Source organism: Gracilinanus agilis, chromosome 2 (genome assembly GCF_016433145.1).
Source record: "Gracilinanus agilis isolate LMUSP501 chromosome 2, AgileGrace, whole genome shotgun sequence".
In the NCBI taxonomy this organism is placed as follows: Eukaryota; Metazoa; Chordata; class Mammalia; order Didelphimorphia; family Didelphidae; genus Gracilinanus; species Gracilinanus agilis.
In genome coordinates, this window is record NC_058131.1 from 691,056,473 (window position 1) to 691,073,443 (window position 16,971).

Below are 16,971 nucleotides of genomic sequence, written 5' to 3' on the forward strand. Positions count from 1 at the left end.
TCCCAGCTGTGTGACCCTGGGCAAGTCACTTAACCTCCCTACCTTTACCACTCTTCTGCCTTGGAGCCAATACATAGTATTGACTCCAAGATGGAAGATAAGGGTTAAAAAAAAAAAAACCCTTATCTCTTCTAAATGGAAACAAATATGTTTTTGTATGTTGCACATATAATTTGTCCCACTGATCAACTTCTATATATTTTCGTCAGTACCAAAGTTTTGATGATTACTGCTTTATAGTATAATTTGAAATCTGATATTTTGAATTTTCTTATCTTCCTTTTTAAATAATTAACTTAACTTCCTTTTGTTCAATTCTGTGCATTCTTTTTTGGGCAGTGAAATACTGCTAAGGGTCAGTGAGGTGGTTCAGTGGATAAGAGTCAAGCTTAGAGATGGGAGGTCCTGGGTTCAAGCACAGCTGCAGATACTTCCTAGCTTTATATCTAAATCATTTATCCTTTTGAAAATTATCTTTGTATATTGCATGAAATGTTGGTCTAAATCTAATATATGCCAGACGATGAGACTTTTACCTCAATAATCGTGATTTTGGGGTATTTAAAACTAAACCATAAATTTTTGGTATTTAGTGCCATTTAATCTATTCAGCTGATCAAATTCTCTCTTTTTTTAGCCAATAACAAATGGTTCTATCTAGATTATTTTTTCTAGTTTTAGAAAGTAATCCTTTGGTAGTTTGATTGTTAAGACATTGAATAAAAAGTTCATTTTAGTAGTATTGTCATTTTGATTATTTTGGCATGGTCCAACCTTGAGAAAGTAATATTTCTCCAATTATTTAGGTCCGTATTTTAGTAAAAAATGTTTGCAGTTGTATTTATGTAGCATTTGTGTACGTCTTAGTAGGTGGACTCCTAAATATTTCATGCATTTTGTGGTTGGCATTATATAGGAAAGCTAAAAATTTATGAATATAATTTACATTCTGAAGCTTTGCTATAATTATTTCAACTAATTTTTTAGTTCAACTTTTAGGGTTTTCTAGAACTTGGACTAGAACTTCCTTTATGGCTGCTTAATGAATTTTTCTTTAACCTGTAAGTTTTGGATTTTGGCTATGACATTTTTGATGATTTTCATTTCCATATTTCTTTCAGAAGGTAACAAGTGAACTGGCTTCTGTCCCCAACAGGACTAGGTAGGTTTCACATATAATTTCTTGAAATACTGTATTCAGATTCTGAGGGTGGGGGCGGGGTAGTGGTTTTTTGGTAGTCCAATAACTTTTAGATGATCTTTTCTTGAACCCTTTTTCCAAGGTGTTTTGGATAGGAGATATCCTGTATTTTCCGTATTTTGATTCTGCTTTAAGATTTCCTTTTGTCTCCTGAGTCAATGATCTCGACTGGTCTATTCTCCAATTTTTGTAAAGTCTGTTAGCTAGGTAAGATTTGGCCCCTCCTATTATTATTTTCCTGTTATTCTCTTGATTCTCTTGTCCACAGCTCTCATTTCATTGATAATAAATCAATTTGTGATTGATTGCTTTTTATCTCTTCTAGGAATTCTAATAGATTCCATGGATAAAAATAATAGCTAGCATTTCTATAGTGTTTACAAAATGCTTTACACACCACCTCTATGTGAGCCACCATCTATAATCATAATGGAATTCTTTTCTTTCTCTATATGCCTGTTTTATTCATATTTATAGCTTTAGGGCCAGGTTCCAAATGCCCCATCCACTTGGATGGGATTAGGGGTCTCTGATCAGTCTGGATATGTATCATCTAGGGCCTTATTGCTGGCACGCCCTTCCATTTGTTTAACTCCACACAAAGCCACATTTGCCTTTATCCTACAAATCAAGGGCACTGAAATCATGTCACAGTTTCTTAACTCCTAAAGCATACAGAGTGATCACTGCCTTCTTCTTGGCCAAGACTTTTCCATTTTACTGGCCCCCATTCTTACCTTCAGGCCCAGAGTTCTGTGGGTACTCAGCTGCCCCAAGGACTCATTCCTGGAGGCTTGTAAAAGTTCCTGTTTCCAGGGATCTTTGATTGCTCTGGTAGTTCCTGGCTGAAACCCACTTAGCTTGCAGGGGCAGAAGTTCTCTTAGTACTACTCTTGCCTCACCCTGACTCCTTTTCCTGTACCACTCTCTTCACCAGCAGCCTTCTGGGTATCTTCTTTTGCCAACAAAAGCTAGAAAATCTTACTTGCTGTGTTTTTCTTTATTTCTTAATAATTATATAATTTACTTATTTAGTATGCTGGAAAACAGACATGGAAACTGGTCTGTTCTGCTCTTTATCATGTCACCATATTGACCAGAATGGTCAAAAACCTCTGGAAATATTTTCGGAATAAGCAAATATCACCTCACCAAGCAGTTGTAAAAGGCTATCATAGACACACCATTAAATTTACCAAATGTAAATGAAAGTGGATTACCTCTAGGTGGACACTACGGAATAATTAAAATCCGAGAGTGGAATCCAATGGCCCTCCTAGAGTGATATCTATGTGAACTCAGCTCACAACATGTCAATGAAGAACACTAAACAAATGCTGTAGACATGCAGAATTATTTGTGGATAAGGAAAGATTAATGAGAGCAATTTAGGACCTGGTCACTACCCCCAAAGAATCATAAAAGGGTTACTGGTTAGAAGTTCAAATTGAGAGAATAACCAAGGAAATGGCAGAGACAACAAAATATATCATTATAGGTTGTAAAATCTGTATTACTTACTGAAAGTCTAACAAAATATGCCCTGGTGGCTAGAATTATATATCACAATTTTGCCCTTTCCTGGACAAGCAGAGAACAAATCTCCATACAATAAGATAATTTCAACATACTGTGGAAAACTCAACAACAAAACTAATCAAACCAGACTAATATTGCAAACTAAACTGTGGGCCACAGCTGGCAGGACATAACACTGGTTCATAAAAACTGAAGGTGGTCACTTTCAACAGATATGGCTTCCCCTTATAGTCAGCCACTAAATTATATAGCTTTCAAGCATATAGACAAAATTAAGAAGATCAAGCTCATATGAGAAGGACCATGTCATCCCTGTCATTTTGATTGCTGCTAGAGTTATACTTGGGATGATTTCAGTGAGCCGACAGGATGTTTGCTCTGTTAATACTTTTAATTCAACTATAAAAACCAGTTATTTTATATACCTGTGCAGCAGAGAAGGAATTTGTCCCTGGATAATTTCTGTCTGAACCTCATCAAATAAGTTGAGTATGAGAAGGGAATGGTGATGATCATGATGATAATTCACAATTCCAAAGCTTTAACATTTATAGATCATTTTCTTCAAAACACCCATGAAGTAGGTAGTTTGACTATTCTCACCCTATGAAGCTGATGAACAAACTGAGGCTCAAGGCAGTCTGCCCACAACCACCCAAAGTGAACAAGTACAGGGGTAGGACCCAAGCCTGAAGACTTTTTGCTCCAAGACAGGGATAAATGAAAAACCCTGAACTCTGTTTACAGAAAAATCAACTAGGAAAGCCATGGTATGACAGGGGAGTGACATGACTTAGTTTCAAATATGTCAAAGCTGAAGTGTGACAAGGTGTCTCAATTTGCTCTAGGCAGCAGAAGTCAGAAGAGTGGGTAGGAGTTACCAGGAGGTAGATTTTGGGTTAGTATTGGGGGAAACTTTGCTGTCATTCAATCATTCAATGTGTCCAATTCTTCATGACACCATAGAACATTCACATGAGGTCCTTCTTTCTTCTACTCTCTCCTGAAGTCTGTCCAAGCTCATGTTCATTGCTTTCATGGCACTATCTAGCCATATCATTCTCTGGTATCCCTTCCTCTTTTGCTTTCGATCTTTTGCAACATCAGGGTCTTTCCCAATTAATCTTGTCTTCTCCTTAAGTGGCCAAAGTATTTAAGCTTCAGCTTCAATATTTATCCTTTCAATCAAAAATCTGAATTAATTTATTTAAGATTTGACTGATGTGACTTGCTGTCCAAAGGATTCTCAAAAGCCCGCTCCCCCCCTCCCCCAGCACCACAATTAGGAAGGGTTGGTTCTATGGTGTATAGCTTTGCTTCTAATTTAACTTTCACACCCATACATTTGCTAGTGGGAAAAAACCATGGCTCTGTCTAAAAAGATCTTTGTCAAGCAAGGTGATGTCCCTGCTTTTAGTATACTGTCCAGATTTGACATACCTTTCCTTTCAAGGACTAAGTGTGTGTTTAATTCTCATGGCTGCTGTCACCATTACAGTGATCATTGAGGCCAAAAATATAAAATCTGACATTGTTTCTATTTCTTTCCCTTCTATATGCCAGAAGGGATAGGACCAATTGCCATGATCTTAGCTTTTTTGATGTTAACTTAAGTTTCAAGGCAGCTTTGACACTCTCCTCTTTCACCCTTATAAAGAGGTTTCTTAATTCTTCTTTATTTTCTGCCATCAAAGTGTTATCTCTAAATTTCTGAGATTTGTTGATATTTCTCCTGCAACCTTAATCCTGGCTTCTGTTTTGTCCAGCCTGGCATTTTCCACAATGTTGAATAAAGTGACAACTGATGGCCTTGTCATAACTCCTTTCCCAATCTTAAGCTAACAGTTGTTCTGTGTTTGGTTCTAACTGTTATTTCTTGGCTTGAACACAGTTTCCTCAGGAGACAAGGAAGATGATCCGGTACTCCCGTTTCTTTGAAGATTTGCCTCATTTTGCTGTCATCTACACAGTAGAAAAACATCTGCTTCTGCTGCATTACCTATATTAAAGCATTTTCCCCCAAGGTGGAAACTCAGGGACAACTTGAAAATGGTATAAGTCAGTGATTCCCAAAGTGGGAGCCACCAGCCCCAGTGGGTGCTGCAGCGATCCAGGGGAGCAGTGATGGCCACAGGTGCATTTGGGGGCAGTGAATAACTGTAAGGGGGTGGTGATAGTATGTGACAGGGGGTGCTAAGTAATATTTTTTCTGGAAAGGGGGCGGTAGGCCAAAAAAGTTTAGGAACCACTGGTATAAGTAGTCTTGAAAGGCAAAAGAAAGACTGATGAAGGGCACAAGATACCAACTTATTTTTTTTAATATTTTATTTTTTAGAAAAAATTTCCATGGTTACATGATTCATGTTTTTACTTTTCCCTTCACCCTCCTGTCCCCATATCCAACGCACATTTCCACTGGTTTTAACATGTGTCATTGATCAAGACCTATTTCCATATTATTGATAGTTGCATTGGTGTGGTAGTTTCGAGTCTACATCCCCAATCATGTCTGCCTCAACCCATGTGTTCAAGCAGTTGTTTTTCCTCTGTGCTTCCTCTCCTGCAGTTCTTCCTCTGAATGTGGGTAGTGTCTTTTCCATAAATCCCTCAGAATTGTCCTGGATCATTGCATTGCTGCCAGTACAGAAGTCCATTACATTCTATTTTACCACAGTGTATCCATCTCTGTGTACAATGTTCTTCTGGCTCTGCTCCTCTCATTCTGCATCAATTCCTGGAGGTCTTTCCAGTTCACATGGAATTCCTCCAGTTTATTATTCCTTTGAGCACAATAGTATTCCATCACCAGCATATATCACAATGTGTTCAGCCATTTCCCAATTAAAAGGCATACCCTCATTTTCCAGTTTTTTGCCACCACAAAAAGCGCAGCTATAAATATTTTCGTACAAGTCTGTTTATCTATGATCTCTTTGGGGTATAAACCCAGCAATGGTATGGCTGGATTGAAGGGCAGGCAGCTTTTTAGAGCTCTTTGGGCATAATTCAAATTGCCATCCAGAATGGTTAGATCAGTTCACAACTCCACCAGCAATGCATTAATGTCCCAATTTTGCCACATTCCCTCCAACATTTATTACTCTCCCCTGCTGTCATTTTAGCCAATCTGCTAGGTGTGAGGTGATACCTCAGAGTTGTTTTGATTTGCATTTCTCTAATTATTAGAGATTTAGAACACTTTCTCATGTGCTTATTGATAGTTTTGATTTCTTTATCTGAAAATTGCCTATTCACGTCCCTTGCCCATTTATCAGTTGGGGAATGGCTTGATTTTTTATACAATTGATTTTGCTCCTTGTATATCTGAGTAATTAGACCCCTGTCAGAGTTTTTTGTTATAAAGATTTTTTCCCAGTTTGTTGTTTCCCTTATGATTTTGGTTGCACTGTTTTTGTTTGTACAAAAACTTTTTAATTTAATATAATCAAAATGATTTATTTTATATTTTGTAATTTTTTCTAACTCTTGTTTGGTTTTAAAATTTTCCCTTTCCCATAGATCTGACAAATAGTATTCTGTGTTCACTTAATTTACTTATAGTTTCCTTCTTTATGTTCAAGTCATTCACCCAGTCTGAATTAATCTTGGTGTAGGGTGTGAGATGTTGATCTAAACTTAATCTCTCCCATACGGTTTTCCAATTTTCCCAAGAGTTTTTGTCAAATAGTGGGTTTTTGTCCCAAAAGTTGAGATCTTTGGGTTTATCATACACTGTCTTGCTGATGTTACTCACCCCATGTCTATTCCACTGATCCTCCCTTCTGTCTCTTAGCCAGTACCATACTGTTTTGATGACTGCTGCTTAATAGTACGGTTTAATATCTGGTACTGCTAGGCCTCCTTCCTTCACGTTTTTTTTTTCCATTATTTGCCTTGATATTCTTGATCTTTTGTTCTTCCAAATGAACTTTGTTATAGTTTTTTTCTAATTCAGTAAAAAAGTTTTTTGGTAGTTTGATAGGTATGGCGCTAAATAGGTAAATTAATTTGGGTAGAATGGTTATTTTTATTAATGTTAGCTTGTCCTACCCATGAGCAAGATACCAACTTATTAAGGATTTTGGTAACTGGGGTAAAGTTGGGCCAGAATATCTTATTTGAAGATCTTGTCAAACTCTAAGATTTTATATTTTTTAAAACTGGATCAGCCCTTAAAGATATCGTATATTCTAGATGAAGCCAAATTGGTGAAGTAAAAACCAGAATTGAAGTAAGCTATACATGCCCTCTCAAAAAAGACCTCCTCCTAATAGATATAGAAACTGCAGGCTGTGGCTTGACAGGAAATCCAAGACAGTCACATTTTCAGATTACTTCGACATACGAAATCAGACAGAACTCTGTAGGCATGGGGGTCAGGGTATGGCCACTGGGCCAGGAGTTTTTGAGGGGTCCCAGGACCTTACTAAGACACCTCCAAATTGACACCAGGCCACTTCAACTGGGTCAGATGCCAGACACTAACTCTGTCACCCACTACCCAATTCTGGATGACAGATTCATGGTACATTTTAAAGGGACCTGCACTAGAAGGGGAACAGGGAGTTGTCACTTTTGGGAATGGAAGTGCTGGGCACTATACCCAGAAATATTGAAATTCAGAATAGTCAGAAGCTGGGAAAAACCAGGGCAAGAACTTCAGATCAAAAGAGGGAGGCTGTATTTCCATTGCTCTAAATCAGGAACTGAGCTCAACAGCAGTCTTCTATTCCTTAGATCTAAAGCCAGGTAAAGAATTTGCAGAACTCAGACCAGATGGGAACAATCAGAATTTATTATTATATTACACGTGTAATATAATATATGATATTATATGTTATATAGATAACAATCTATATCACACCACTATAGGAGCAATGAAAGCTAGCAAGTCTCCAGTCCAAGTGTCTCTGGGATCCTGAAGCAGCACAACTCAATAACCCAAGAAAGCAGGAATAGGGCCAGCCCAGACCCTCCCTGCGCAATGCACAGAACCTGGTTCTAATACCAAGTTAGGGTTCAAAAATCAGGCTGAAGAAATGAGCTGACAAAAAAAGAACCCACCATAAAAAACCATCATTTGACAAGGATGCACAAGAAACATACCCAGAAAAAGAAAATGACTCCAAAACAACCATAAGCAAAGCCTTAAAAATAAAACATAGTATAAGCATAAATTCAACTAAAATTCTTGGAAGAGATGAAGAAAGAGTTTAAAGAGTTAAAAAGTATTTCAATTAAATGAGAGTGCTGATGGAGAAAATTGGAAAGGAAATGAGAGCTAAGAGACAAAGAAGAGTTTGACACAACGATACCTTGCCCAAACAACAAATACTCTGAAAATTAGAATGGATCAAAAAGAAGTCAATATAGCTCCATAAAACAAGATGAAATAGCAACGTCAAAAAAACTAGAAAAAGAAAGGAAAAAATTTAAGGTATTTTGTAACAAAAAAACTGGAAAAAAAAAAAAAGAAAAAAACGTAAAAATCATTGGATTATGTGCCTGTAAAGAGCTTACGCACTGAACTTTAAGAAACCTTAGAAGAAATCTGCCCAGATCTCTTAAAACCAGAGGGTAAAGGGGAAATAGAATCTTCCAATTAACTTCTAAAAGATTTCACCAAAAGAAAACTTCCAGGAACATCACAGGCAACATCCAGAGCTTCTAGGTTAAGAAAAAAATACAGCAAGAAGCCAGAAAGAAAGAACCCAAGTACTGAGCAGCTACCATTAACCTCACATATGATTATCAGCCACAATACTAAAAAAGAGAGATTTTGGAATCCAGCCAGTTGTGGCTAAATGTAAGTGGACCTTTCCTCATGCCAAGGCCCTTCCATGGCTCTGCAGCTCACAATGGATAGATTTCAGTGCCTAGAGAAGACCTCCGTGTAGGGGGCTGCACCAGAACTGTGACTGTTGCCACCTACTGGGAGCCAAAGCAGGAGCTAGAGCCCAGGCCAGCTAGCAGGGGAGTCAAATTTGAAGAATTCGAAATTAAGGAAAGTAAGAACTTTCTGTATGATATTCTAGAAGGCAAAGAATATAGGCTTACAACAAGGAATAACTTAACCAGGAAAACTGAGTATAATTTACAGGGGGACAAAATGGACTTTTAACAAAACAGAGAACTTCTAAATATTGTTGATGAAAAAGACCAGAGCTGTAGAGAAACTTCAAAGTTCCAGTACCTGAGTTAAGAGAAACACAAAAAGGTAAATGCCAATAAACAAAAATAAAGGACTAAACGAAGATATGTTTCATTAACAAGTTTTATTTCTCCATTTAAATAAGTAGAGATAATTCATAGATCACAAGTGAATCATATCACCATCAGGGTCCACAGAGAGAATCTAATTAAACAGAAGGCCTCAGAGTAGTTCTGTCCTGTCCTGATGACAGTGAGAGAAGAAAGGAAAGAATGGGGAAAAGGAATTAAAAAGGAAGATTAGGGAAAATTCTCTCACAAAAATTAGGCGGTACAAGTAGATATTTACACAAAGAGGAAGGGGTGGTGAAGAAGTGGCTGACCACTGAACCTCACAGCTCATCTAAACTGGTCAAAGAAGGAAAGAATATACATACAACTGAGTAGGAAATACTTATCACTAAGCAGGGAAATGGAAGAAGGTGGGATCAGTGGGAGGTTGTTTAAAGAAACAATTACTCTTAAGTCAGTAATTAGATCTATGGGAGGTGATGAAATCACCAAGTGAATTAGAAGAGAGGGAGAAGAGAAGATGACATGGGAGGAGGGGGTGCCAATCTGCTGGAGGAGATGGGATGGAAGGGGATCGCTTGGGCAGGGAGAAGAACCATCTTAGTTAGCCTTGGTAAAGGAGTGAGGCCATCTCTTTGGTGGGAGAGGAGTAGAGGAGAGAGGGACAGAAGGCATCTGAGTGACATTTGAGATGAGGAAGAAGGGAGAAGAGGGAGCTCCTGGCAAATGATCTTGACTTTTTCTGTAGAAGAGGACCCAGGACAAGATTGTCAAGGATACATGTTAGTAGAGGGCATGATCTGAAGGAAGATCCAGCCAAGGACATGGAGGAAGGAAAGGCTGACTTAATTGTGGCCTATGAAAACAATCAAATACTAGTTTGGTGTACGAAATGAAGACAGAGATGGTTATATAAAAACTTGGGGAGTACAAGTAATTATTGGTTCAGAATAAAGTGAACAGAACCAGAAATAATACTATTATTTCTATATATATATAATACTATATATTATATAGCTGCTGTAAAAATAAACGATACCAAATGAGTGATGGAAATGATTCTAGAGAACCTATAATGATAGTGGAGGGGAGAAAGACATGGACAATATAGGAATCTGTTTTGCTTAACTAAGCTTATTTGTTATAAGAGTTTTTCCTTTTTTTCCTCATGGGGGAGGGTGAATGGACTGAAAGGAAGAAGATAAATGTTAGTTAATAAAAAGAATAAAATTTAACTTATAAAAAGGAAATATTCATGCTAGTGCTTGTCTTTACAAATGACCTTCTTAAACTCTGCATATGGTTGCATTTATTCTGTATATACCTATAAAAGTACTTCTTCTTTTCCCCCATTAGAATGTAAGCTCACTGTGAATAAGGATTTTTTCCTTCACTAACTTTGTATTCCTAGGGCCTACCATAGTGCCTGGCACATAGTAGTTGTTTAATAAATGGCCCTTGACTGAAGGCAAAAAAAAAAAGAGGGGAGAGGAGAAGGAAAAAGGAAACTGTAGACAATATGAAATACTTGGGAGTCTACCTGTCAAGAAAAACCCAGGAACTATATGAACACAATTACAAAACACTTTTCATACAAATAAAGTCAGATCTAAATAACTGGGGAAATGTTAATTGCTCATAGAAGGGCCAAGTCACTACAATAAAAATGACAAGTATATCTAAATTAATTTTCTTACTTAGTGCCACACAAATCAAACTGCCAAAACATTACTATATAGAGCTGGAAAAAATAGCAAAATTTATCTGAAAGAACAAAAGATCAAGAATATCAAGGGAATTACAAGTGAAGGAAAGTGGCCTACCAGAACTAGATCTCTATTATAAAGCAGTAATTATCAAAACATTCTGATTCTGTCTAAACAGAATGGTGGATCAGTGGAATAGATTACATACATAATAAACAGTAGTAAATGACCATAGTAGTCTAATGCTTGATTACCCAAAGATCCCAGGTTTAGGGATAAGAACACATTATTAAACAAAAACTTCTGGGAAAACTGGAAAAAGAGTATGGCTGTTTGCTCCATCCCCTCCAACATGTATAGACCAATATCCTACACTCTATACAAAGATGAGGTCAAAAAAGGAACACAATTTAAACATAAAGTTGTAATGCCATAATCAAATTAAGTAACATGTAATAGTTTAACTGTCAGATCTATGACTAAGGGAAAAATTAATGACCAAACAAAAGATAAAAAACATTATGAGATGCAAAATGGACAATTCTGATGATATTAAATTTAAAAGGTTTTGCACAAACAAAACCAATACAACCAAGATTAAAAGGGAAGCAGAGAACTGGGGGGAAATTTTTTACAAGTTCTCTGATAAAGGCATCCAATTCTCAAATATGTAGAGAAATGAATCAAATATGTAGAGAATGTAGAATAAGAATACAAAAGTCATTCCCCAAGTGGTAAATGACCAAAGGATATATGAACCAGCATATTTCAGATAAAGAAATGAGAAATAGAGTCTTGAGAAAAAAGTTCTAAATCATTATTGATTAGAGAAATGCAAACTAAAACAACTCTGAAGTATCACCTCACATTAAGCAGATTGGAGATTGGTTAATATAAAAGAAAAGGAAAATGACACACATAGGAGGGAAGGGGGTAAAATCAGGGCAATTGTGATTTGATCCAACCATTCTGGAGAGAAATTTGGAACTATGCCCTGAAGACTATAAAACTGTTATATATCCTTTGATCCAGCAATACCACTACTAGAACTGTATTCCAAAGTAATTTTTTTTAAATGGACAGGTGAAAATATTTGTACAAAAATACAGTAGCTCTTTATGTGATTGCAAAGATTGGAAAGTGAATGGCTATCTATCAAAAAATTGTGGTATATGATTGTACTGGAATACTATTGGGCCATAAGAAATGATGAACAGGATGAGTTCAGAAAAACCTGGAAAGATCTACAAGAACTAATGAAAAGTGAAATGAGAAGAACGAGAACCAGCAATACTGTATGATGAACAATTTGGAATGACTTATTCTCAGCAATATAATGATCCAAGACAATTCCAAGCCACAGTCTCCAGTGAAGTTCCCTCAAAGATTATCTCTAGGAGACTCAACTTCACCAGACCCCTCAGCCCCAGGATTTCATGGCTTTTAAGGTGGTTTCCTGTTCCTGCCCCTCTTCACAGTTTCCAAATTGTCCAGCCCAGGGGCAGTGTTTGTGGGATTGACTTCTCAAGTCTAAAGGAGTTAACTCTCCTCCTAGGATTCACACATTTCTGAGTTGTCATTTGTTTGGATTCCCATGTTACTGACTTATTACCCAGTTAGCACAAATGGGTTGCAGACTTCTACCTACTTAAGGTTAAGTAGGGGTGTCTTCCTTTTGGAGGTGCAAACTCCTGTAATAAGAGTTTCCTTACTTTAGAGCTAAGTATGGGTGTATTCACTTTTGTTAATTCAAAAGTAGACAAAGGAGAGTTAATCCTGTCCTCACAATCTAGTGAGGTACTAAGTAGGGGTATTTAAGTTATTGTTAACCAAGTTTTAACTCCAACTAGGCAAAGAGAATAAAGAAATTCCTTTTCACAAGTGTAAATTCAGAATAGGCAAAGAGAACCAAGAATTTCCTTTCACAATTCATACTGAGAGTTATGAGAGGTGGGACTCGGCCCCATGGCTTTGGGGCCAACTTTATATCCATTATATCAAGATGCTTCTGGCCCATAATAATAATGCTGACAATTATATTTACATGTAACTTTTTTTTTTAAACCCATAACTTCTGTGTATTGGCTCCTAGGTGGAAGAGTGGTAAGGGTGGGCAATGGGGATGAAGTGACTTGCCCAGGGTCACACAGCTAGGAAGTGTCTGAGGCCGGATTTGAATCTAGGACCTCCCGTCTCTAGGCCTGACTCTCAATCTGCTGAGCTACCCAGATGACCCTTACATATAACATTTTAAAGCTTATAATAAGCAGGATAAAGGAGCAGAGAGAGGGATGACGTTGGAGCCAAGACTTGGATTCAAATATCTCTGACACACATAGTTGATAAGGCTTTGAATAACTGGTGCAGTCTTTCAGGGTTGGAGACCATTCTCTAAGACTATGTGCTCTGAATTTCCATAGAGAACTGATACTGTACTATTTGCTTTCTCAATGGGTAGGGGAATGTCTGGAGGGAGAGAAAGAAGTTGGAACTCAAATTTTTAAGAATGGATAATAAAATTAGGTATAAATTTTTTAAAAACCACATTTACTAAGTACTTAATTATGAGCCAGGTCCTACAAGCACCAGAGATTAGGTCTGAGGTCTTTCACTGTGCTTTCTGCAGGCCCATGAATAACTGAAGGCACCCAGCTTTCACCGTATGAAGAAGCCATCATCAGGAAAAACCAACAATCAATACCGAGAGCCTTTTGTGCTGTGAAGCAAAAGCCCTTAGCACAGAGCGCCTCTCCTGAGCTGCCTAGTCTCACTCCATTCAGAGATGCCACGCCACCATCACAGTTTCTTGGCAGCAGGTTATGGCCCCGGGCCTCCCGCACTCTAGTCACTAGACCCTCCTGTGGCCAGGATCATGGTAGAAATGAAAATCAACAGGGAGGACAGTGAGCTCTCCATGCCAGGGGCTGTGATACACCCCCAACCACAAGGATCCAATGTGGCCATAAGGATGTGGTAGCCTTCAAAGAAGCAGAGGTGTCTGCAGGAGGGAAAGGTTTATTAAAATCTGGAGGACAAACAGGTCCGAGAAGAAATGGAATGAGTTCCATTTTGAGATGACATGTTGCCTTTTAGATGCTAACAAGACTTCCAGGGAAAGAGGCCTGTAGGCAGTTGGTGCTAGAGGGCAAGAATTCATGGAAGCAGCATTGAAGCCTGAAACATTAGTAAGATTTAAGCAGACAGGAATGGAGGCACATTCTAGGCACAAAGAATGGTGCAAGTAAAGGAGGTAATGGGTAAATTCTGCCTTTTCACAATGGGATTATGTAATCAGTTTGTGCTGGAATATATGTTCATCATATAGGGGAACAGTACATATACTAATTTAAGATTGTACAAGCTTTTACAAGCTAAATTACAGTAAAAAAAAACAAAACTGAATTTGGAGTCTGAAAACTGAAGTTTAAATGGTGACCCTATGTCTTATTTTTTTGACCCTGAATAATTTTTTTTGTTGTTTTTTTTTTAGGGACTTAGTTCCTTTATCTATAAAATTAGGAACTTAGTTAAAAGGTATGGTCAGTTGTATAGCAGCTCTAATTGCCTAGCACCTCATTATTTTCTTTCTTTTTAAAAAATAACCCTTACCTTCTGCCTTAGAATCAATACTATATATTAGTTCGAAGGCAGAAGAGTGGGTAAGAGTTGGTAACGAAGGTTAAGTGACTTACCCAGGGTCACATAGTCACATGAATTATCTCTTTAGTGCTCCATGGATTTTCCTTGGAATCAGAGTTAAGGGCATGGATCCAAAGCAGGCTCCATGCTCTTCCTTCATGCTTCACCAATGCTGGGAACTTCTTTGTTTTCCAAGCTGTGTCCAAGAGCTCAGCATTTCTACTTTTTAGTTCTTTCAGGAGGCCAGGATATCATCCCCAAGACCTGATGATCCAAGCTCAAGGAAGGCTGTGAGACAGACTCTTAGGGGCCTGTTGCCTCCCTCTTAATCACCTTTATTCTCATCTTTCCAGAATAATGATTATTGCCCCTGGCATTGGAAACAGAAGCAAACCAGGGAGCTAAACAGTCTGTCTTCTTTTGGTCCTCTTAAGATCATCATTTTTTCACCAAAGAGCCATGGAATTAGACCCCTGGGAGCAGGGTCCTGAAGTCACTGAAGAAAGAGGAAACGTCACCTCCGGGGCAGCATGTGGAGGAGGGAAGGTCAGGCAGGGGCAGAGGGGTACAAGGAACAGGATGCTTCCTTTTAGATCTCAGGGTCAGGAGGCAGGACAGAAAGTGCTTGGAGAGCAGAGAGGGACAAAGGAAAGCACAAGACTTCAAAATATAGTAGGTGGCCTGGCTGGCTGAAGACTTTGAGGCATCCCCTTCATTTCACAAATGAGGAAACCAAGGCCAAGTGTAAGTACCAGATCTGGGCCTTTTAGCACGTCCAACCTGGGACCTGCTCTGTCTAAGCACTGACCCACAGGCTTACAGACCCAGAGCTGCAGAGGTCTGAGGCTGACCCGGTCCCAGCTTTCACAAGGACTAAGCCTCAGAAGTGAGATCTGAACCCCCTCTGGGGACCCCAGAGCCAGAGCCAACTAGGGGGACAATAGGAGGAGGAATAAGAAAGCCACTCAAATCTCAGTGACAAGGTCTATAATTATTTACCCCCTGAGGAAAGAGGGTAAACTATGATTTTAATGAAAACAGCTAGTGAGAGGACAATTAGAGTCAGAAAAAATGTTTAGCTGCCCCACACTGAGGACTAGAAACGAAAGGCAAACAGAATGATCACAGGGTGGGTAGACTGCATGAAATGAAATTTGGGCTACAAAAGCCTCCTCAGAGCTACTGGCTTTGTCTCTAGTGGGGAGGTGAGCCCATTTCTCATATGTATTCACACTGGTGCACTAAGCTGGAGGGAGAACAGAAAGGACCTTTCCCTTTGAAAGATTCTCTTGCTTTTAGGCCCCTTGAGATCTGCATTTTTGTCATTAAGCAATGCTGTGGCATTCAGCAGGTTGGATCTCAGTGAACCTAAAGAAAGGCAGGATTTGCCACAATCTTGCTGAGTATCACATAGCAAATTATGACATGGGTCAAAGAAAAAAATTGGCTCCTCTAATTTCTGTCAAATAATAAACACTGCCAGCGATGCTGTTGCTTATTCAGGCTCATGAGACTTATGGCTGAATCTCTATTAAAATCTGGCAATGTTCTAAAAAAGTCAGGAAAGGCAATTGGAAAAATTCCATGTCAAGTCCATCTGCTTAAACTCTGTTTACTTCTGGTAACAGCATACACATGTCTAAAGTTACTGATAAACCACAGAAAACTTTAGTAATGCAGCTATTATCCTAAGTTAAAACCAGAATTTTTCTTTATCTAATAAGTAGAAAAATTACTATGAATATGCATCAAGCCTATTGGAACCTCCAAATAAATAAATATAATAAAAAAGGCATCAAAGTCTTTAAATCTAAGAATTTCTGACAATATTAAGAAATGAAGCAAACTCTTTTTTTTTTTTTAACCACAAAAGTGTCTTTGTTTTCTGCCATTTATTTTAACTTACAACATTTTCCTTAAAGCATAAACAGACACATACACTGCTGGCATACTTCTGATTTCTGGTTAGAATCATAGGTTCACAGAGCTGGAAAGGATCTTAGAAATCACCTAGTTCAATTTTAAATAATAAGGAAATTGAGGCAGTGAGAGGGGAAGTTATCTGATCAAGGACAGAAAAACACCCAAATTTGGACTACACCATAGATCTCCTGGTTCCCAGAACTCAGCAGTCTTTCTATTGTAACACATTTGTCTGACTATATTAGTAACTCCCTAAATTATTTGGGTGAATGATGAGTTCATATTTTCAGAAGCAGTTAGTCAACAAGAAGAGCCAACTGTGTGCCCAGCATTGTGCTAGGCCCTGAAGAAACAAAGAAAAGAAAAAAAACAACAGTCCCTGCTTTTAAGAAACTCACAGTCAAATGAGGGAGACATACTAACAATTATGAACAAACAAGATACAGGATAAATAATCAAGAGAAAGAAGACTAGGATTAAGCGGGGTTTGGGAGAGGCTCCTTTACAAAGGCAGGACTTGAGCTGAGACTAAAAGGAAAGTGGAAGGAAAAGATGAGAAGAGAGAGAGATCCAGGCACGAGAGATACCTAATGAAAACACTGAAGAGTGAGGAGATGGAGTGTCTTGTGTGACTAGCAGCAAGGAAGCAAGAATCACTGGTTCTAAGAGTACACAGGATCAGGGTATAAAACATAAGAAGACTGAAAAGGGCTTGGGTGGAATTGGAGGGGGTGGGAGAGA

At 38.3% G+C, this 16,971-nt stretch overlaps 1 protein-coding gene across 1 annotated transcript in view; it reads right to left on the minus strand.

Moving 5' to 3' along the window:
- The window catches only part of SCAPER (S-phase cyclin A associated protein in the ER), a 388,867-nt gene that overhangs the window by 202,308 nt on the left and 169,588 nt on the right, over positions 1-16,971 (minus strand). Inside the window, exon 24 of the mRNA XM_044660293.1 lies at positions 15,447-15,466. Coding sequence (XP_044516228.1) covers positions 15,447-15,466 — 20 coding nt within the window. The remainder of the gene's footprint in view (positions 1-15,446; positions 15,467-16,971) is intronic.